This window comes from Rhamphochromis longiceps, linkage group LG1 (genome assembly GCF_057381845.1).
Source record: "Rhamphochromis longiceps isolate RC_006_pf linkage group LG1, R_longiceps_female_GT1.1, whole genome shotgun sequence".
Taxonomy (NCBI): Eukaryota; Metazoa; Chordata; class Actinopteri; order Cichliformes; family Cichlidae; genus Rhamphochromis; species Rhamphochromis longiceps.
The window spans coordinates 29,669,657-29,692,995 of NC_140557.1; the positions used below are offsets into that span (position 1 = coordinate 29,669,657).

Below are 23,339 nucleotides of genomic sequence, written 5' to 3' on the forward strand. Positions count from 1 at the left end.
GTCGTTTTGCAGCAGTGACACGGAAGATTCCCTCAATTTCCTCAAGCAGCCACTGTCTAGGTTTTGATCATATTACATGATTTCATAACTAAACTGTTTGCCAAGCTTTGCCAAAGCTTGCATGCAATTGTATAGGTGTGTGTTTGGGTTTTTAAGCATTTGTCATCTGAGCAATTTTAATCCACAGCAACTGAGTAAACAATCTGCTGCACAAGACGCTCAGACTTAAAGTTCAGCATTAGACGGCTGTTTAGAATTGTTTAGGATGAACTTTTAGGATTCCATTTTGTTTTTTTCACCATCTAATCTCCACTCATCTGCTCCTTTTATGGCCGAGTGGGCATTCAGTGCTCCCATTGTGTTTCAGCATAACAGACAATCCTCTTAACACCCATACTGCATCTCATAAAAGAGCGATAACACCAGAAAGTGTCCGTCCTTTCAAGGCACCACGTGCCCTTCCACAGCCTGCTGAAACAGTGATGGTCCTTAAGGATGAGTCTTATGACTTATTAACCACTAAACAAAGAGAAAGTAAGCAGACGAGTAGTGGGTTTTGTTTCCTGGTCTGTCTGGGCTGCGCTTATTTTTCAGGAAGTTCATTTTCTGCTTGGTTTCAGTTACATGTTGAATTATTAACGCACATGTCGCACATCTTAAAAAACATTTCCTTCCTCTGTTTCTCTGATGCTACATGTGCCGTGAGAGGTGTATATATATATATACTACACATACTGTGGACAAGCGCCAACTTGCACTGAGGCTGCCGGCTACAAGTGCTCTCATGTCAAATATAGGCTACTACAGGGGCAGAGGTCACACACAACAGTCACAACATGCTTCTTTTATCAGGTAAGGGGAGCGCAGCTGAAAGCCTATTTAGGGGAACAATGACAGAAGAGGAAGGATATTTTGTGTCTCTGTGTGTTTGTGTGCGCGCTCGTACGTGGTGTTGGAATTTGTGTACGTGACTATGAAACACATCACGACACCACAAATCATGTGACGTCCAAGCAAAGCAGGTATTGTTTGCAGGGCACGTTAAAAAAAATAAGAGATGGAATTTCCTCCTCAGCTAACAGGGGTACAACTTTAAGACTTAAAAAGTTACCTTCTGCCACTTGTTGTCTCTGAATTAGTATTTTTTAAAAATGCATGTGTGTGAGCTTGAGTGTGATATGCTGCGACTGTAGTAGTTGGTTGTAACAGGAGAGAGACAACAGCAGCGTTTTATGGCCCCCTAAAGTAAGGTAAGGCAGACAGGTACATGCTGTAAACAGTTCTTCCTTTGCCAGACTGCCTTTGGTTCACTGCTTCAGGGGTTTTTGATAAAGAAGCTGTTGCCTGGAAACTGGGGCACTCCTAGATTTTTTTGATATTGTCAGTACTTAACCTCTGATATGTCTACATTTTAAACATTAACTTTGCTCTGTGTATAAAAGCCTCTAACAATGACTCTTTTGATGCTCCATTGCATAATTATGAGTAATCTGGAGTATGTTTGTCTATTTAAAGCTAGATATTCACAAGCACACACTGTGTGTTGACATATTATAGGGTCCATTCAATAATACTTATTTATATTCTAGTTTTTCAGTTTCATTCTGTGAAGACAATAATGGCTCCGTGTAACAACAAGGCATTCATTCAACACCACTCTGCACTGTCATGCTGGTAAAGGAAGTTTTGCTGTATAAACAATAGATTCACCATCCACCCATCCACCTATCTGCTCATCCATCCAATTAAGGGTTGTGGGAGGGGGGTGTGGGGGTGGGCTGGAGCCTATCCCAGATGTCACTGTGAAAGAGGTGTGGCACAATGCGGACGGGTTTCTAGTCCATCACAGGGCTGTTCACCACAAGGAAACATATTCTTTCGTTGTTTTTAGAAGTGCACCACCTAGCGTTGAACAGTGAGTGTACACTTACTGGCCACTTTATTAGGTACACCTTGCTACTTGTTGTGTCAAAAAGTAATCGTCTGAAAAATTAATTTTTGAATTCCTGTGTGGGGTTTTTTAAATGTCTAATATCTTTATTTATATTGGTAAATAAATAAAGTATAATATTATACTGTAATAAACAGGATTCATGAAGAATGTATATAAAAAGAAAATTTTGCAAGTATCTTCACAACTCTGCGTTCTTGTAACTTATCAATCACTTAAGTTATCTTTATAAAACTTTTTGTTGTTATATGTGTTATATATTCTGCCCTCTTGGCCAGATCTCTCTTGAAAAAGACATTTTTTATGTCAATGAGACTTTTTACCTGGATAAATAAATAAAATGAAAGAGTCACTTTGTCAGAAACTGATTGCAGCTTCTACCCATGATAGGAATGTTCTTTCTGGTTCAACATGACTTAATATTATCATGAGAGTTATGTTTAGCATATTGTTTTTTTCACAGATTTTAGGCCATTTATTCATAGTCATTTATTACAGTTTCAATTCTCAAATCCCTTTTTTGGAACAACATCCAGGATGAACCTTCAGAGCAGCCTTAATTCTTCATGGCATAGTTTTAACAAGGTGCCCAAATTATTCCTCAACGAGTTTGGTACATAGTAGCATGACAGCACCACACAGTTGCTTCACACTTCCATGATAAGAACCTACCTGTTCCACCACATCTCAAAGGCACTCTATTGGCTTGAGATCTGGTGCTTGTGAAGCCATTGCTATGATCAAGAAACCAACTGGAGATGACTTGAGCATGGTGGAAGCAGCCAACAGAAGATGGGCACACTGTGGTCATAAACGGCTTGATAACAAAAAGATTGAGGTAAGCTGTGGTGCTTAAATGGTCCAAAGTGTACCAAAGAAATATCTCCCACACCACCAGCAGCCTAAACGATTAATCCAAGGCAGGATGAATCCATTGTTATATGTAATTTATCCTAATTCTAACCCTGGCATCCACTTGTATCAGCAGAAATCTCATCAGACCAGACATTTTTTTACGATTTTCTGTTGTCCAGTTTTGGTGAGCCTGTATGGAATTTGTATGTTATCCTCGTGCCAGCAGGTGTTCCCTGTTAACTGGTGACTCTAAAGTGGTCATGGATGTGAGACTGATGAAGTTTTGATGAACTGTGCTGTACAAATGCATTCAAATGTAACATTTTTTACTGTGAAGCACTTTGGTGTACCCCCCTGGTCATAAACGTGCTATATAAATAAAATTGTATTGTATTATATTGTACCTACTCTAAATGGCTAAATCTAAACTAAATCTAAAGATTGAGTTGTGAAAAAAGTCACTTTTTCATATTTTAAATGTTATTCTTTATAAGTTAGTTACTTTCGTGTAGTATGAATGGCAACAGGTTAGATCTTAATGAATAGGAAAACTTTTTAAAAGTTTTTAAAATACAGTTAAAAGTCCAAAATCAATCCTCTCAGTCAAATTTTACAAAGCTGTACAGTGGGCCAATTCTTGCCCCTGGGCCTTATGTTTGACACCCACAGTCTTGACTATGGCTACATGCCCAGAGTTGCTGACATGTGATTGGCCAATTAGCTAGTATTAGCAACCAGCAGTTGAATAGATGTACTTAATGAAGTCAGTGTACACCTAAATGAGGTCTGTATTGAGCTACAATGTTTCTAACAAAGATTTGCAACTTCTATATTCAGGCTTCTTAAATTTCCAGTTCTCTCTCTTTTTTGTATGAGTAATATCATTCAGAATAAAATATTACAATTTCACAATTAGCAACAGAAAAGAGATAAAGAAAAGTTAACATTTGCCTCTGCTCACTGCAGTTCTAACTATTATTATGCTGCCTTGTGAGCTCGGTTTGTCAAGAAAATCATGGCAGAAACACAAAAAAATTAAAATATTTTATTACAAACAAAAACAGTGATACCGTTCCTGAATTTCCTTGGTGATTAATATCAGAGACATGGAAAGGTTTACGCACAACCCCCCCACAGCCTCTTAACAAGTGAAAGAAAGAACATTTTAAAGATCATGACTGGCAAATCGCAACCTCCTCCATCAAAACAACACAACTCTGAAATACTGGGCATACACCTGTCTGTGTTAAAATACTGTCAGTTGATGATATGGAAAAGAAAGTGGAGTATATAGGATGGATGATACCATGCTGAAGCTATCCGTTTTAGCACGTCCCCTTAGTTAAAGTCATGATTTGATTGTCAGTGGCCTTCTCATCACAATTGAGAAAATGTCAGTATCAAAAAAAGCCAATTAACTTTAAGTGATGGTAATTTTAGTAATTTAAGAATTTCTAAGGTTATTTATTCTCTTAAAGTCTGCCTTTTTACAGACATCAGCTAAATAACATGAAAGCTCCAAAGCACATAATGAGCTATACTGTCTCCTGAAGGGATGCAGTGGTGCAGGTTTTGCTCACTTATTCCACTTGTAAAGAGTACAGTGCCTCACTCTGACCAAATATCTTGTTAGACATGAGGTATGTCAGCTGACATGCTTTGTACGGTAATAAAAATCATAATGTGCAGTTCTAACAAACGGTAAGATTTACATCTTATAACAAAGCATCAGTGGTGACAAATCAATCTATAAAACAAAAAATAAAAGGTTACATGGTTTAGAAGAGGCCTTGATGGTGAATTAAGGGCAAGTTTTTGTCATTTGACTCAGGTAAAACATTCAACTCCCACTTCAAAAGCTTTGCAAGCGTGAAGACGTGAGGCCCCCAGAGGCTGTAGATCTCTCTTAATTAGATCTGTTGTTATTCCTCTGCCTGTCCTTTGGCACCCCTCTTTTTCCAGTTACATCAGTGTGCTGTGGATCCTGCTGTGGCATTGAGCTGCAGCAGCGCTGTTACATTCAGGGCTCTCTATATATTGCGTTCTCTGCCATCCGTCACTGTGTGATGAACTGCTGACCTCCCTCTTTAGGCGCTAGCCTCCTGGCAGTTTGTGCAACTGCGTGCCACCCTCTGCCTGTGTGTCTGGATCTGCACTGTGCACCTGGTGAGGCCGTAGGTGTGAAGCAGCATGTGACGCGCCTTTGCCTGGACCTCCTCCCAGTTGTTAGCACTGGAGGGCGCTGTGCACACAAAGAGACCTTTAAATATATTATATATATATACACACACATATACAAACAACAACAACAACAACAACTTGCAACTAACAAACAAACAGCTTATGATAATTAGGGCTGGTGACGCCAACAGACTGGCTCTGTGATTGGCTGCACACTGGACACCGTTTAAACTTTGGTGGAGAAATTATGCATCACGGATAATCCTGTCCACCGTCTGTACCACTTACTGGACAGGAGGCGTTTTCTCCTCTCAGATTCATTCAGCTGTGCTGCCGTGAGGACAGATGCAGGAAATCTCGCAGTAAGTCTAGACATTGCAACACATCTGTCTGAGCAGTATACCAACATGACCAGGCTTTTGATCGACAAACTTAAAAACCTCAGTCAGAGGTGAGGGGTGTGACAACAGCAGTTAGCAGCTTTCTTTGTTACTCCAGGCTTTCTGCTTCTGGCTCTGGGTATGCTTACGTCACATTAAATTCATCTGATCACAAACACATGCAGAAGAATAAATGTAATAGTATATTTACACTAGTGTGTTCTTTTTAAACTGCATGCACTTAAACATTAATGGTTACTCGGTGCATTCAGCTCTGACACTATCCCATAGCCTAATAAAGAAGAGAACTCGATTTGTTGTGTCACCATATCAAAGTGAAATTAATTTTTGATGATGAATAACCTAAAACTGTAACAGATCAGTTTTCTAATGTGTGCTGCAGTAGCTGCAATTCCAACAGCAGAGGGAAAAAAATAAAAGAGCCATCATCGAAGTTAATGTAAATTAAAGTGACAATGTGATGCTCTGTTTGTGTTGCCACAGCTGGGTCACATTTTGGCTGTGTTGACCTCTACAAGATGCATCTATATGTATTCCTGCAGCAGAGAATCCATTCTGAAGAGGATACCGTGAATAAAAGAATCAGTGAAAATGTGGCACTTCCAGTTTCAGTTTACTTCCAGGTGATTTTAACCTGAAACTCTGAACACAATCTGCTCCTGACCATGTTATGTGCTATGGTAATTTAATTCAGTTTAATTCAGAACCTACAACAATACAGAGAAATCCCCCAAAATCAAACAACTCCCTATGAGCAACCACTTAAAGAAAGTGGGGAGGAAAAACTCCCTTTTAACAGGAAGAAACCTCTAACAGAACCAGGCTCAGGGAGGGGCAGCCATCTAGGAAGTGTTAGCCGACACACTGTGGAGGAGAGTGAGAGGTTAATAATAATGAATGAATGCGGAGTGGTGTATAAACACACAGAGTGAAAAGAGGTGAGTGAAGAAGAAATACCCCCAGAAGCCTACAGCTATTGAAGCACCGTGACTCTTAACACTTTATTAGTTAATGGAGGGTTCATGGTCACCTGATCCAGCCCCAACTATGAACTTTATATTAAATTAAAAAAAGAAAAGAAAAAAGGAAAGAAAGAAAGAAAAGAAAGTTTCAAGCCTAGTCTTAAAAGTAGAGAGGGTGTCTGTCTTTCGAATCTGACCTAGTCAAGTAAAAAGATTTCCAACCTGCACCGTTACAACACTACAACACATAACACACACAGACACTAAACTGCTTTACTGCACTGAACTGTATTCTGTTTTTACTTCGTTAAATCGGACAATTTTACACATTGTATTCTATTGAAGTGAAGTGGAACTCTATTGTAATGCTTTACATATTTGCATAAGAAGCCAAAGACCCCAGGAGGGGACACGAATCCCTCTGGGGTTGTGTCAGGATGGTGTAAAACCTCTGCCAAATCAAACATGCAGAGCTACCCACTATTGTGACCCTTTCCTAAAGGTCAAATGGAGCAGATGAAAGTCGCTCTTTATACTATTGTATTGAGTTGCATAACCATTAAAGATAGTTGTTGTATGTTTGTTATAATTACATTTTTGGCTGCTTTAACACAGGCATGTCCAAGCTTCGGAATACATAAAGTTTATATTATCTTAAGGTGGACGTGGCCATTGTGAGTTTGGCATTCTGGTCATTGCTAAAGAAATCAAGAAATCATATTTTTATCATATTTAATTTTAGGCTGATATCTGCAACTATTGTTGAACTGACTTTTCTGTAGGCAGTGAAAATTCACGCTCCAACTCCAACAATGACTGAACAGCTCCCTCTTGTGTACAATCTACAGCTTAGCGCATGAGTGGACTGTTCTGTGTGCCACATTTCAATACAGTTAAGTGGGTCAGAGTTAAACAGTGAAAGCCAGTTTTATACACTACTTTGTTGCATTGGCTTTATAAACACTTATTTCTAATTTTAAAGCAAAAGCTTGAATTAAGAAAAGTCTATAGTTGTCTAACAATGATAAATAAATAAATGAAGAACTGGCACTTTACTTTTAAAATGGTGGAAAAAACATTTGTGTGGCCCAAACTTTTCAAACATACTCTAGCACGCTACATTTCGCAGCAACCAGTATGAGCACTTTTCCTGCAAATCTTCCCTGCTGTCAAGTCCGATGGGGCCAGAATTATGAAAACAAACAAGTCTGAAAACAAAGAAATTCCAGAGAAGGCTGTGATACAGATGGACAAAGACTCTACACAGACCCTTCGCTTCTGACATTTAAAGCACAGACAAATCAGTACAGGAAATGGCACCAATAAGAGAAGCTTGCTAAACCACAGCCCAGATGTGCTTCCTCAGCAGAAAGTTCATGACGTCACTAACTCTATCTTGCCCAAAAGAAGTCACTGCCAACAGATTTTTAAAATATATTTAAACTAGACTTAAAGGAATTCTTAATGTAAATTTTACTTTTTTTGTCAATTCTGACTACATGGTTATCATTGTATAAGCTCACTGAATAATTCTTGTTATTGATAATTGTTCTGCTCGTCCTGAAGGAAAAATTTAATCCAATTTGGTACTGGCAAAGTATACCTAATGAAGTGGCCAGTGAGTGTATTACATCCATTGTAAAGTACACGACTAAAGAAAAAGTGTTCATCATCTGTGTGCAAACAATGACAACTGTTTTTTGTGTGAAAAGAAGTTCTGTTTTTCAGTGTTTCAGTAGTTTCTAGGTAACATTCAAGAAGATGTTTCGTCAATCCCAAATTGAACAGGGTTTTTCCTGCATACAGAAATCCCCCCAAAAGCTTTAGCCAGATGAAAAATCACCTGCTCTGCACTGTCGTGAAATTGTGGTTTTTATTTTCAATCACATTACACATTTCTTATTGCAGCTACTCACTCAGCTGGAGATGCACCAGTGCTGCAGTCTTGTCTGCCGTCAGCGCCCAGACGTTCAGCTCATCGACTGATTGGACATCCTCCAGCTTAAGGAGGTCCTCTCTGATTCGCTGAGTGTCCAGGTGCCTGGGAACACCTGACACAGCAAGAGAAAACGTCAGCAAACAGATTAGTGTGCCCATCCCGCTCTATACTGTTTAAAGTAAACAGAATGCCCTGATGGGATTCTGCAACAGGAGATGGGACTTACCCTCCAAAACGATGACTCCTGTGTCTCGTAAGATGCGTAATGTGGTAAAAAGAACCAGAATGGAGAAGATGTACGTGCAGATGGGGTCTGCCAACTTTAACTCTGGCTGTGAAATCACAAAGCTACATCAAACCTCCTGAATCTTCTCAATTAATCTTCTTTTTATATTTTATTAAATACAATTTATCATACATCAGACCTACACTGTTGTAAAGCTCCATAACTACTACTTCCAAAAGGCAAAATTCCCATGTTTAGCAACTTCAGTGACATTTCCATTTTAGTTAGTTTAATTGGTTCTAAATGCAGGTTTGATAAGGACAAAGGGACATCAACACTTCTTTTTAACTTGTCACTGAGGAAGATAATAAAACAAAACTTTCTCACTTTATGCTGTGGAATAACATTCAAGATCATTTTCAATCAGTTAAGTGTGTCTCAAATGAAATTTATGCAAAGCAAATACACCTGCAGTATTAAAAATAAATATAAACTGTTAAAAAAAAAAAAAAAAAAGCAAACAAACACATACCTTGAACCGGACAATGTAAGCAGCTATGAGCACTCCGACACTCTGGAGGAGATCTCCCAAAGCATGGATGAATGCAGCTCTTACGGCGAGGCTGCCATGTGGCCTCTGCTGCTGAGCCGACTGTGAACTTGAAGCACCAGCAGGGGCGGGAGACTGACCGTGGCTGTGGCCGTGGCCGTGGCTATGTGAGTGCAGGTGACCATCTTGGTTTAACAAGAAGCCCATTCTATCATAGCCAGGGAAGCAAACAAGAAGTAATTGAGTCATTTTGTATATTTTTTTCCCTGCTACCACCAGGGGTTTAAAGACTTGCAGTCACAAGCTGTGGTTAAACATTACACACTGAAGATGTGTGTAATATTACTTACATAATGTTAACAGCCACCCCCACAGCTGCAGTGATGAGCATGACATCGCCGTCTATGCTGAAGTCCTGTTTTATTGTCCTTTGAACTGCCTCATAGAGCAGTATGCCAGTCAGTATATAGATGAGCAGCACACTGAGGACTGCTGCTACCACCTCTAGAAAGGAAGAAACAACCAGTTTATCTTTATCTACCAGTCTAGGAAATTAAGGGTTTTTTTTTTTTTTTTTTTAGACCATCCAATCTAATCTCGCATTTCTATTCAATGTTACTAAGTATTATCAGGCAACTTAGAATAAGACACTATCATGATATAACGCTTCTATGACACTACCCCCCAAAAAGCAGAAATGATCTTATTCTTACTCAGTTACTATAACTCAGTTCATTCGCTCTGCCCACTGTGGACCATTTTCTTCCTGTCAGGTTTAATTTTTACTGAAAGTTAAACAGAGTTTACTGCACCTTCACCCCCTGATCTAACATTTGTTTTCCAAGTTATATGCTGTTCCTGATCAAATATAATTTCTATTTATGGCTCAAACACAAGTCTAGTGTGAACCTTAATTTTAATTTAAGTGGACACCACCATGTGGGGTTTTCCCGGCTCAGAGAGACTTTTTCTTCTATGTAGGAAAAACCCTTCTATTTGTCTACTGACAAATTGTTCCTCCCCAATACCCTGTGTTAGTTTTTTCCCTGTTTTAGTTTATTTCTAGTCCACCTTAAGCTCATGTTTTGCTTTGTATTATTTCACCATGTCTTATCTGAGCCAATGAGTATGCTGTTTAAGAAGACATAAATCTTGGGAGAATGAAGAAATTTGTAGTGTTAAAAATCTGCTCTGTCATATTTATAAGTGTTGAACTGATAAAATGTAGCAGACCAAAGCAATCACGTGTCAAAGAGGTGCGTATTAATTAATTAATGTATTAAAGAAAGCAAAAAGAAAAAAACAAAAGAAAAAACAGAACTATCCTGGTTTACATTACATTTAAATACAAAAAGAAAGAAAACTGTAAGTCAGGTTCCCTGCTGGGTCTTTTATTATCCCAGAGATTCCTCAGAGATGTCTTCCAATAACCACAGATTTCCACATTTCACAAATGGAACCAGCTAGGATGAACTTTTGGCGTTTCTGACTTTTGGTCAAACAAAACAGCGCAAATTGAATGTGTTAACTAGGCCTTTCCTAGTAAACTAAACAAACTCTAAGATAAACTGATAATAAAAATTATGACGGACTGCAACTTTACAACACTTCTGCTGGAATAATATTAGCTGAGGTCACAAAGCATTAGCTGAATGTAAACTAAAACACTCTAATATCAAACTATTTTCAGACACATTCCCTCCCATAGCTGATATTCTACTTCAAAGGTCTAACACAGTTTCAGCTAGAGAAGAAGAAAAGGGCAGTCAACACAAACAAATAATCTAGGATTCGGGGGCCTTTAGATCCAAACAGAGTGACCACACTAACTGCTGTATAAGGACTCCAAAACTTAGAAAACAATGCGTCCTGTAGTTCAAGTAGTTGCCATCTACATGAATGATTGCACTTCAACAAGAGTTTTGTAATAAATCCAGAGACACATGAAGACATTTATATATTTACTTTAACCCTACCGCCATAAAATAGAAACAGTGGTTTATAACCAAAGGATAAACATTCATAGCAGATAACATTCATAGAGTCAACATGACATTTATCAGTTTCTGGCAGAACTTTTACAATTATGCATCTCTAATGCTGTAAGGCAGAGATGTCAAACTGATTTTACACCATGGGGCACATACTGCCCAAGTTTATCTTAAGTGGGCCGGACCAGTTAAAGTCCCCTTTCCATCAGTGTAAAGAAGTTTAACTACACATCTAATCCCTGAGATATCTTAATAAAAGAAATAAAAGGTGCAATTTCTCAGCACGTCTCTTTAGGTTTAAACTGTAAGAAATAAACCTTTAAAACAGAAAAAGTTCTGGGAGTTAGTCGGCCAGGCAGACCTGGAATTATAACAAAAATGAGAACATACCTAGACGATGGAGTCCAAAAGTGAATCTCTTGGTTGGTGGTTTAGTCGTAAGAAAGAGGGCCAGCATAGAAAACAGAATACCCACAACATCGGCTAAGATGTGCAACGCATCGGTCATGATGGCTAAACTGTTGGACACACAACCACCTGAAAGCAAAACATAATAATAATCACAAAATATATTCAAACAACTTGTGTGTAACTAATACACTATTAAAAAGTACTGTTTTACTAGAGACAACTGAGACATAAAGAAGACGAGCAGTCCAGTTCATGTGGGTTCAAAACAAGAACGGCAGATAAAACCTTGATTAAACATGACTTGTAGTTTGTGTTTTTCTACCATCTTTTTTTCTTTCTGGAATAATCATTTTTTAACCGGGGCTAAGTAAACTCACTAATCTATGAGATGGCTGGCGTCAAGAAATAAACAGCAGAGGTTTTAACCCATGCCTGAAATTAATGTTTGACGTGTATAATCAGTCATAGGATCTGCAGGCTGCCTGCAATCCTGACATGCAGCTTACGCAGAACACCAATGAAGAAAATGCTGCCACTTTCTGACTCTCAAACTTTGAGACATGTGAATGAAATCTACTGGCTCACACTTACCTAATCTTCATGCTTTATGGTGTTTTTGTTTTAAGAAAGCTGGCCTTACATGGAAGCCTTTTATTGCTACTGACATCTCATTCGCCTCTTATCATTCATAGATCTGTTATTAAGTTTCCTCTTGTGATCAACCACACAGCGACAAAGGTCCATCTCTTACCTATAATTTCACCCGTCATAAAGAGCAAATACAGCAAAGCTGCAATGCCAAGCCTCTTCATCACCCTCCTGTGTTTGATGGCCTCCCGCTTTCTAGTGCAGCTGTCACAAGGATCCATGTTTAGCCCTGGGCTGCCCAGGCTGGAAGACGAGTCCAGCAGGGAGTCATCATCATCTGCCACCAGCGTGTTCACGGCCACACCGTTGGACGAAGCTCCGGCGGAATAGTCCGACATCTCTCCAGACACCACGACCTTCAGCTTGTTGAATCTGGGCGCCTCATCGTCCGCCAGCTCGTCCGAAAAATCGAAAGGTGCCGTGTCGCTCAGGTCCCAGTCGCTTCGCTCCCTCCTGAAGGCGGACCGCACCTTGCCGAACAGGCTCCCACCTGACATCTTTGATACCGATAAGGGTGAGCTCTGTCTGTAGGCTGCTGTTCTCTGGGGTAATCATTCACGCTTTTCTAGCGGGTGCTCGACGGTGGGATTGTACGTCTACTCCATCTCAGCAACTGCAGGACAAAAAAAAAAGTGATATCAAAAACACACAGAAAGCATCCCTTCACGTTCGCACAGCTCACCGATTTCTACAGCGGGGTCTCAAAGAGCCATTTACACGACTGACAAAACGCTGAACTTACGTTTCAAATATAAGACCTCAAGTCGCTCACTTTTCCACGTGAGCCGATGAACTTTGAGTTCAACAGTCCCCCTAAAAACAGTATTGGCTAAACAGTAGCAAGCTAGCTAGTAAACGTTAGCTACCCTGTGGTGTTGGCTTGTGACTCTCACACAGTCACCAAAGCGCGGAAGACTGTGAGGAAACATGAGCAGGACTTACCACTAACTGTTCCCTCAGACTGTTCAAACGTATTTCGTTCCCACGTTAAAAACGGTCATGTCAAATGTGGTTGAACCGTCAGAGTCGAGGAAAAGAACTACCTCTGTACTGCTGTTGACACATTCCCAGCAGCAAGTTTGGTTTCACAGGCACAGTCACGTGATTACACAGATCACATGACGGGTCTTTTTTTTTTCCTTTTAAGACGCAGTGACAAATCCAAAATATTTCCGCTCTGTTTTCTTCTTTTTTTGTTGCTAACATAGCCGTACTAATCACGGCTACAGTTACTGATACATGCCGATTAAACCAGGTAAGGTGCTGACTGCTGTTTACAGACTGCCGAGCCGCTGCTCTGCCTCTCGTGGATCACGCTGTGCTCATTATGGAGCAGCTGAGCAAGCTAGCTAGTTCTTCACAACCTTTACATACCTGATGCTCGATCAGCTGATATTTGCCTCTAGATAAAACAGTAAAAGCCGACTGTCTGCCTTTTCTGTGCCTCTTTGTAGGGTAGAAAAGCACTGGGTCAGTAGAATCGTCACATATGGAGGTAGAAGGAATGGAAGATGAAGGATCTTCGTCCCAAAGTGAACTTCCTCACAGTGAAGGTGTGTGTCAGTGTGTGTGTGTGTTTAAACCTCTGCTGCCTAAACTTGAATTTGCGGTTGGCTTTAACTGCAAGCCCTGACATGGCAGCTCAGGCATCCTCAAGTAGTTGTAAAAGGTTTTTAATCTACAGCTGAAAGAACGGTTTGTGGAGTTACCAGTATTTCTGCATTTTTTTTACGCATAACGTAGTCAAGGTTTATATAGGTCCCAACTATAGATCCACACAGCATGACAAATACATTCACACGACCTCAGCAGTGTTATAGAAATGTGAGAAGTTTCACAAAGCCACTCCACCAAAACAGAAACTGTCTACAAGTGGGAACTTTGGGAACTTTCATACACATATTGCACCAAGAGCACAATGTGGAATTATGGTTTCAAAGGGTTGACAGACTTTGTGTGTGTATATATATATATATGAGCGTAATATTTGTATTAAAAATTAATGTGTAATATATTCCCCTTAACTGAAAACACAGAGGTGCCTAAAAGCAGGCTAACGCTTTTTTCTCACATTAGCCAAAGTGTGTTGTTCTTCACAGTAAATTTTCCATTTTAATGTAACCCCTACACAACCAGCTCTGCAACTATACAAACAGTTGTAGTTCAGAAACCTTTCTGATGTTTTCTCTAACCTGATGTTAGGATAATCCCAATGACAACATCTTTATCATACTTTAGAAAGCTCCTCCAGAGAGACACACATTTACACAGCGTAGTGCCATTTTAACATTCACAATGAGAATAAAAACTATTTTATTAAAACAAAAATAGAATAATGGAGGCTTTAACTGGACAGTTGTGAAAAGCTGTTATTCATATTATCCATAAAATCAAAATAAAGTATGGATGATGTGATTTTCAGGTGAATTTCATTTAGCTTTTATTAAGGCCACACCAAAAGGCTGAGCTCCATTCTTCTTAATGGTAACTTTATGTCTTTAGAAGCTTGTTGGTACAGCCGTCCACAGCATTCACGGTTTCTCGTGTGGCACCTTGGGGAAATCAACTGGGCACTTCTGGTCTTGAGGTTCAAAGAGTAAAGAACATGCATACAATTTTGATAATTAAATTAAACTGTCATTCTGTGGATGGTCCAACAATTAGCTGAAATGCACATGTTTATAGAATGAGAACAGTAAAGCTTTCAGCTTGTATTTATGACATTGAAACATCAGCTAATCCAGATCACACTCACAACAAAGAAAGCCAACATCTCAGTAATTAGAATAAATGAAGTAAAAGGTAGCCCGTTACATTTAAAGGATATTCTTTTTCTTTCATAAATATTCATAAATATTTCACAGATCTACAGTCGGTCCAGCAAGAATCATTGCATCTGGATGGCTCAGCCCCGGTGGAAAACGTGTATGTGGATAAGAAAGCAGTGGACAAACTCACAGAGGGATTCCTCACTCACTACCTACCAGATCTGCAGAACTCTAAGAGAGCCCTCCAGGAGCTCACGTGAGTATTGACGTGTGTCATTGTTTCAGGACGCACTCTTGGGCTTGACATCATGTTAGGGTTCACACATTTGCCTAAAAAATCATAATCAATTACCAAATCAAGCATTCGGAGGTACTTGCTTTGGCAACCCCTTGTGAATAAGAGAGAAGCAGAAAGTAGCTTCAGTCAGCAGCAGGTTCCCTCCATTTCGCTCCGTTTACTGCAGTTTCTCCAGTTTTCGGCATGTTCTTGTCCAGCCTGCTTCAGTGGGGGAACTGTAAATACACAAGAGCATTCCAGATCAGGATCTGGTAATCAAATAACATGTCAGGGCAAGTCTGTGCCAAAGGCTGCAATCAAGGATGAGATTACTCCTGCTGTTGCAATTGTTCTAAGTCCAGTCAGGTAAATGCACACATTGGTGGATCTGAATAAGGCCCAAGAGTTTTTTGCTTGTCAGTAATCACTGAACTATTTGCATTAATAAGAAGCACCCATGAACCTGGAGTAGAGACTAAAAAGCTGTTTAGAGAATCTGGTTTTTGTAATTTCGAGTTGCCTTTTGCACAGACAACTCCCTAAAACACACAGGCGCTAACTACAGTAAACACACTACAGTTGGTTTGACCAGTTCCTCTGATGCTGCCAGTGAGATCATGTGTCATGAAAAACAAACACAAGCTTGTGGACACTTTTAAAAGGGATGTTTTTCATCTATATAATCACTTTATTTTCTTGTTTTTCAGACAAAATCAGCTTGTGCTGTTGGACACACTGGACCAAGAAGTCACAAAGTTCAGAGAATGTAATGCCTTATTGGACCTCAATTCCCTGGTATGTGTGAACTGAATTCTAATCTAATTTGTTGTTGTTGTTGTTGTTGTTGTTTGTGCACTCTACATCAGCCTACAGGAGTGATTTGTAAGCAAGGCCCTTTTCCTTAGTTTACAGAGGCGAAGGTGTACCACAATAAACTGGTGAACATAAGGAAAGAGATGATTATGCTCCATGAAAAGACAACTAAACTAAAGGTACTATTATCTTAGACGGCACTGGAGGCCGTGCTCTTAAGAGGAGGGCAAAATACTGAATGGAGGCAAATTAATCAAAGTCCTGCATGTTGTGTCCTCTCAGAAAAGAGCTTTGAAGCTGCAGCAACAAAAGCAGAAGGAGGCGCTGGAGAAGGAGCAGCAGCGGGAGAAGGAACTGGAGAGAGAAAGGCAGCTCAACGCCAAACCTGCTAAAAGAATGTAGGATCCCCAAGTGCGTCTGCTGTATTAAAAGACAATATGGGGCAAGGGGGCGGAGGTTTGCATGTTTTAGTCTATTTATTACATTTCTTATTCATTATAAAGCACGTTACTGCTAGCCATTTTCCAAAGTGCACAACTTTAAAATTATAAGATCAAATGAAATGGGGAAATATTATATGAACATCAACTTGAAACGTGCTTGATACATGTAATCCATGACAGTTAATATCAAATTCTACTTTAAATTATTGTTAAATGTTAATGCAGAGCTCACTGATATAAATTTTCTTTGAAATATTAACTGCATTTGAAGCATGATTGTTTTAAACGTACGTTGTTCCTGTTGCAGGCAGGTTTGTGTGGCACAGACAGAGTTTACCACCTGTTATCTTAATGGCTGTTTCTGCAGTCGTTATACGCTGAGAATGGCTTCAAAGACGTTTTTGGTTTCTAGGAGTAACGGGAATGGCTGTAAACTGACTAGAATAACTGGAACTTGCTTGAGTTTTGGAGTTGTGACTCTCTGGGACTTGTTTCTTCATTTCTATGGCAGCACCCACCATCTTTAGATCCATTTCATAAGGAAACAAATTTGGAACAAGATGTAATTTTTCTATGTGACTAATATGAATTGAAAGAAGTGGAAAAAAAACGTAAAGAAAAAAATCTGTTTAACCGTCTTGAAACCGAAAGATGCTTTGGAAAATGTTTCTCTTCTTAAGTAATTCTTAGTACATGGACTAAAACTTGCAAAACCTCTGGTTTGATTGACCCCAGATTACATTGCCAAGAAGACCACAAACCAAAGACATTAACTAAATCATCAAATGCTGGTACTTCCCACTATCAGTGTCTGATGGCACACCAATTTGTGCACTTCTTCAAACAGAATTGTTGAAAATTACTCACGTAGCCATCAGACCACAGCCTGGGATAATCACTGCGCTTGGTGTCATTTGTTGAAGTATTAATATGTTGTTCCTGGACCCTCTTAGTGTTGAATGTTATAAAACAAGACATGCTGTTTAAAGCCACATAGGTCTGCACTAAATTTGCCTGACTGCATTTCTGCCGTTCAGATGATGTATAGCTAATTTATGATGGTGGATGAATAAAAATGTATCAAACTTTGCCATCACAATGATCAGTGTCTGTAAATTTGTTTAGTTGACCTTTTGAGAGGCTTCTATGCACTAGTTGTTCCTGAAACCTCAGTATTTGTACTATTAATAAAAAAACAGACTGGTTTATAGTATACGGTCTTATTGCTGTGTTCTTTTGTATTCTTTACTTCTCAGCTGTCTATGTGTGGAAAAATTTAGGGTGAACAGGTCGAAGCAAACTAAAAGTGCAAAGACAGTGTTTGTGTGGGGCACTGTGGGTCATGCTCCTGATGCTGCGAGATGGTTTGAAACTCTACTGAAGTTTAAAAAGTGCGCTTATGCCGCAAGCTTCTTGGATTTGAGCAAAGTAGGAATCTTCTGCTTATAGATTTTTAATCTTAAGAATGTTTTCTGTCTGGTAAATATCTGGGCAGGTTACATTTTGGGCTGCACAGATACACTCACCGGCCACTTTATTAGATACACCCTTTTGCCGTTTAATTCTTCATGGCACAGATTCAAGAAGGTGCGGGAAACGTTCCTCAGAGGTTTTGGTCAGAATATGATAGCAAAACAAATATTTGTCAGGTACACATCCATGATGTCAATCTCACATTCCACTACATCCCAAAGGTGCTCTATTGGACTGAGATCTGGTGACTGTGGAGGCCATCTGAGTAGAGTGAACTCATCGTCATGTTTGACAAAGCAGTCTGAGATGATCTGAGTTATGTGACATGGTGCGTTATCCTGCTGGAGGCAGTCATGCGAAGACCGGTAGGCAGTTAATACACAGCAGGATGCTCAATCATCCGGGGACAAAGCAGGATAGATCCGTGCTTTCATGTTGTTTACATCGTCTCTGACCTTACCGATGGTTGCAGCAGAAAGGCAATCTCAATGGACCAGGCAATGTTTTCCTGGTGTTTGCCTGGTGTGATCTTCTGCTGCTGCTACCCATCTGCTTTAGTCTGTCCATTCAGACATGCTCTTCTCCATACTTTGTTGTAATGAATTTCTTTTGCCTTCCTATTAGCTCAAAGCAGTCTGGCTATTATCCTCTCCACTCTGCAATCAAGACATTTTTGCCAAGAGAACTGCCGCTCACTGAATACTTTTCGAAGCGTTCCCTGTAAACCCTAGAGATGCTCGTTTGGGAAAATCCCAGAATATCACCAGTTTCTGAAATACAGATCACCCTGTACGGCACCCACAACCACGCCACATTCAAAGTCACTTAAATCACTTTTCTTCCAAATTCTGATGCTCACTTTGAACTTCATCAACTTTGTCATCTTAACGATATCTGCACAGATATCGTTAAGATGAGTTGCTATCTGATTGGCTGATTAAATATTTGCACTAATGAGTGGTTGTTCATGTGTACCTGACAAAGTGTCTGGTAAGTGTGTTGTGCAATTTTCCCAGCTTCTTATATCCATAAATAGAAGACAACATTTATTTTTCTTCTCACACATTTCTATATTTGGGACATTTCACTGACAAAAGAACAATTAGTGACCTTATATGAGTTGTACTAAGCATCTAAGTCCACCAGGTGTCAGCAGAGTGACAGTTAATTTACCCGGATCTGGCTCTGGGGCACATGTGGGGCACATGTGGGACACACCCCTGCAAAGTGACTGATCCATGAATGCTTCTCTCCTTTTTTTGGATGTCTGCATATTCTGTGGTTTAAATGAAAACTCACAACTGAAAATTTTAATCTGTTAATGTATATTTTAAAAACCTCATCCTGTGCTGGCAGGTGACAATTTCTTATGGAGGACCACAAGAGCCACGCGCATTGAAATAAAGAATTCTGTGCTTAAATAATGAATTGTAGAATAAATTCTGCATTTGTAAATTCATTTTTGAATTCCAATTTAATAAACTGCATCTCAATGGGACATTCCTGGTTAAATAAAGGTTAAATAAAATAAAAAAAAAATCCTTTTCCCAATTGCTCTTTAATAAACTGCATTTCAAAATCCTTTTCCCACTTGCACTTTAATAAACTGCATTTCAAAATCCTTTTTCCATTTTCTCTTTAATAAACTGCATTTCAAAATCATTTTTGCATTTGCACTTTAATAAACTGCATTTCAAAATCCATTTCCCTTTCCTGTTCGCTCCGGATTAGCTCTTGGATTAATTTCCTTGCGGCTATTCAAATTAGCCACACAGTGGGATGTAAGGAGCTCTCTGATTGGTTGGACAGACACAGGCTGTCTGCTTGGATTTTTCTAGCTCATAGCTTCGCCCTGCTACGAAGCGTGTGTGCTTGTACAAAGGCCGTTCAGCCTTTGGATTTACACTCGGCTCGACATGGATATGTGAAGAATGAAGGGACCCTGCAGCGAAACGGAGAGCTCAACCTCTGACTGAGTGCCTGTTTTCGCAGTCTGACCACCTGTTGAAGGTAACGTGCTAACATGGCTAACGCTAGCATCACCTCACGTAGCCCCGTTATTTTAAGGTCATCTTAGCTTATGAAAATTTTACGTGGCAGCTGTACGAGCTAGCTACGTGATTTTGTAAGCTGCTGTGCTCTTCACAAATAAAGCTGGAATCAGCTCAGACTATTAGAACCGGCACTGAGGCCTGTTACATTTATACAGTGTTAGAGCAATGGCTGCAACCTACAGCCTTTAAACTAGCGATTAAAATGCTGACAGTAAACTCGTCAGTCCAGATGTTACCACATTACTTTATGATGCTTAGAGTTAAAACAACTGAGACAGGTTGATTAAAATAACAGCTGTCAGTTCTCTCATTCCTTATATCAAGACTGGAGATCACACTACTGATTTCAGTTCATTTAATATGTGAGTGCACAGATTCATTCTCAACTGGACATAAACGATGATCAAAGGTTGTATATATGATGAATTCATCAAATCCCAGCCTCTAACACAGTGCGCTGAATCTTAGCTTTGAATGTCCAGTATATTCTAATCAATGCAATTTAAGCATTCACTGAACCTACAGTATCTACACCTGTGTGGTAAAGACACAGATAATGAAATGTAATTATTAATACAATATACATCATGAAAAACGAAAGCTGAAATTGATTCAGTTCAGTACTTTTCTCTGTATGCTCTGTGATTATAAAGGCCTTAAATTCTGTGATACTGTAAATGATTTTCACAGAGGTCTTAACGTAGTTAAATCACTGCTGATAGTCTGGTTGTTTATATTTTCACGTTTTTGTGTCTGTAGGGCTGTTTGATGATGATTTGGATTCCTCTGGGAGATGAGGACACACCCACATCTGTTCCATACTGCAGCCATTGATGGTGTTATGGCTCTGAGGCAGCTTTGGGCCATCAGACGCACACACTGGAAAACCTTCATGCAGGAGAGACGGCCTCAGTGATTTAGGTTCATAAGCGAGTTCAAACATTTTCTGGCCTCTTATCACTTAGATTTCTTAGTCTTAAAAGTGAATGCATTTAAAGCAGGAACTGCGCACCTAGCCACCAGAAGTTTGGCAGCATGAGTACTGTAAAGTTTTGTAGGGTCCTTGTTAAAAATTCCACAAGCACCACACCACATTTGTCATATAAAGTTCCATTTTTTACAATACATTGTTGAAATTCTCTCCTGCATGAAGTCCAGGTGCTGGTTTTCCATGCGCGTGGCTCTTGTGGTCCTCCATAATTTCTGACTGCAAGTAACTTTCTTATAGAGGCGAACAGCAGGACTGATTTTTGTTTACTGACTCTGGTCCTCGCTGGTTTCTAAGACGGCCTCAACAGTCCCCACATAAACCTTAAATTGTCGCTGAACTGGTAAACAAACACGAGACGGACAAACATTGTCTCTGTTCACGTTAATTTTATATACTGTTGTCACGTACGAGGCACACACACAACAGGAGTTTGTTGACAGCAAAGTAGGTTACATTCCTCTCTCTCCCAACACGACCATGAGTCTCTCCCACCTCCTTCCACTTCGCATAAAACTCTAATTTTATACTCACTACTACAGCAGGAAACTGAGTCAAAAACAACATCACTCTGTTCACACCCGCCCTGTCCTTCTCGGCCGGGGGTGAACCACAGCGTGGCAAGCATCGTGGGGTCCAGACTTAGGAGAGAGGGGCACTCCGGTTCCACACCGATGAACTGAAGTACAGTGGAAACCACAGTTTGAATATCACTTTCAGTACCTTGACTTTGATTTTATTTGACATTTTTTTTTTGTAAATACAGTGGCTCAGTATATGGATGCGTTTTTGCAACACTAATTGCTGGTGTTTTTCTGCATTTTTCTGAAAATGGGTCATGCAAAGACCCAAAAAAAGGAGAGAGGTTATGTTTGGGATTGTGATTTATTATAAAGGGGAAAAAAAACCTCCTTTGTGTAAAGAGGTTTTTGTTTGATTTATAATCAAATAATTTTTTATCCACTTAAAAGTGACATTTATCCCAACCTACTGAGTGGTTTTATTTTCCTTTTTTGGACTCATAAAATTTGACAAAGTGAACCTGTATCCGGATCTGCTCTTGAGTAGTTAATACTTTGATTGAATGAGGCTCTGGTCTCCCAAAAGGAGAAGGATCCAGAGGTAGACAGCTATAGAGGAGCAGTGGTTTCTGGGGCTGAGCTCTGTTCCCTGCAGGCATTTGGTTTAAACTTGTCTCTGCTTTTAGAAACTTGGCCGTCAGGAAAAACATAACACCCCCCCTCCTTCACAAAGACGCAAGCGTGCAGCCTTCCTGTCTAAGTAAACAGTGATTCAGACGGATGAGGAGTGGGAGGCTGTGGTTTGCTCCAGCCTGGCAGCACCAAGCCTCTCCCAGCTCCACCACAACAGGATATGGTCCGTGGGCCCACACTGGCCATGGTTGCTTCATAATATTGTCTTCTCCAGCTTTTACCATTTGGTTCGCCTGGTAATATTCATGCACGCTGACTACCATGTGAGAAGCTGGACCCATGTTTCTGGAAAATATATCTCACTGTGGTGTTTTTGACCAAAGTGACAGTGAGTGAGGTTACTTTCCCTTCTCATCTGTGTCTTATATAACTCTACATACGCAAGTCTGGACAAGTGGGCACGGAGAAGATTAGTAATTAGGTTTCTGTGACTCAACAGATGGTACAGTGCAGATTTTAAGCACAACAGTTTACTATGTAACCACCGCATCTTTCCAAAACAGTAATTTTCAAACATATTTCAACTTTATGCTTTGATGGGAAGGAAGAAAATGTCATAACTCAGTGATAATTTTATAAAGTGTTTTGTTTCTATGCTATGGCTTACTCAACTCAGCCAGAGCAAGATGTCCTTCATCTTAGTCCACAAACTTTATATGACTGTCTTGGCTGACCGCTGGCTTGCCAGTAACGATTTTATATGCGATGAGCTGATAAAATAAACAGACAACCTACTGGAGCGTTACGTAATGAAAGTGTCGATTGTCGGCTGTTCCTCTTTGTGAAAGTTTCACTGCTGGGATTTTACCAGTGAGAGGCTTGCTGTGTTTAGGGATATGAAACATGAAAAGCTTCACTTACATGTGAAAAAGGAAGCTTTCATGAGATTCTGTGTAATCCTGTGAAAAACTAATATGCCCTTTCTACCTCCACAGGAATAAGGGGGTAAATATCAGCTATGTGCTGCTAATTATATGCACTTGATTAACTGATCACCAGCAAGTGTGAGCACCTCTATAAGTGCAGATGTTTTTGATGTTTACTGGTCTGGAGCTTTAGGTGTGTGTTAACACAATCTCATAAAATTCACCTCAACTTTGCATTGTGAAAAAGCTCAAGAGCTGCATTTCAGATTCTACGGGCCTCTGTTAGCATGTTAAATGTTAAAGTTCATGACAATAAAATTAGAAAAGA

General features: G+C 39.8%; 2 protein-coding genes and 1 long non-coding RNA gene across 4 annotated transcripts; 2 read left to right on the plus strand and 1 right to left on the minus strand.

The window, feature by feature from the left end:
* Positions 1-3,837: 3,837 nt before the first annotated feature.
* Positions 3,838-13,620, minus strand: slc30a4 (solute carrier family 30 member 4). 2 transcript variants are annotated; one of them, XM_085405305.1, is made up of 8 exons: positions 13,490-13,620; positions 12,219-12,728; positions 11,447-11,593; positions 9,416-9,569; positions 9,048-9,273; positions 8,516-8,621; positions 8,267-8,401; positions 3,838-5,048 (listed from the first exon to the last, which is right to left on the minus strand). In XM_085405305.1, exons 2-8 carry the CDS (start codon positions 12,610-12,612, stop codon positions 4,894-4,896), a joined length of 1,317 nt encoding a protein of 438 aa, XP_085261431.1. In that variant the 5' UTR covers positions 12,613-12,728; positions 13,490-13,620; the 3' UTR covers positions 3,838-4,893. The 2 variants fall into 2 exon arrangements, with proteins under 2 accessions (XP_085261431.1, XP_085261424.1); XM_085405298.1 differs by lacking the exon at positions 13,490-13,620 and adding an exon at positions 13,058-13,208.
* On the plus strand, positions 13,227-17,629 carry bloc1s6 (biogenesis of lysosomal organelles complex-1, subunit 6, pallidin). Its single transcript, XM_085405314.1, has 6 exons — positions 13,227-13,370; positions 13,570-13,668; positions 14,980-15,139; positions 15,868-15,955; positions 16,066-16,152; positions 16,256-17,629. Exons 2-6 carry the CDS (start codon positions 13,605-13,607, stop codon positions 16,373-16,375), a joined length of 519 nt encoding a protein of 172 aa, XP_085261440.1. The 5' UTR covers positions 13,227-13,370; positions 13,570-13,604; the 3' UTR covers positions 16,376-17,629.
* A 1,985-nt stretch (positions 17,630-19,614) lies between these two features.
* Positions 19,615-21,958, plus strand: LOC146678952 (uncharacterized). Its single transcript, XR_014911625.1, has 2 exons — positions 19,615-19,899; positions 20,703-21,958. It is a non-coding gene; the product is annotated as an uncharacterized LOC146678952 (long non-coding RNA).
* Positions 21,959-23,339: the final 1,381 nt, after the last annotated feature.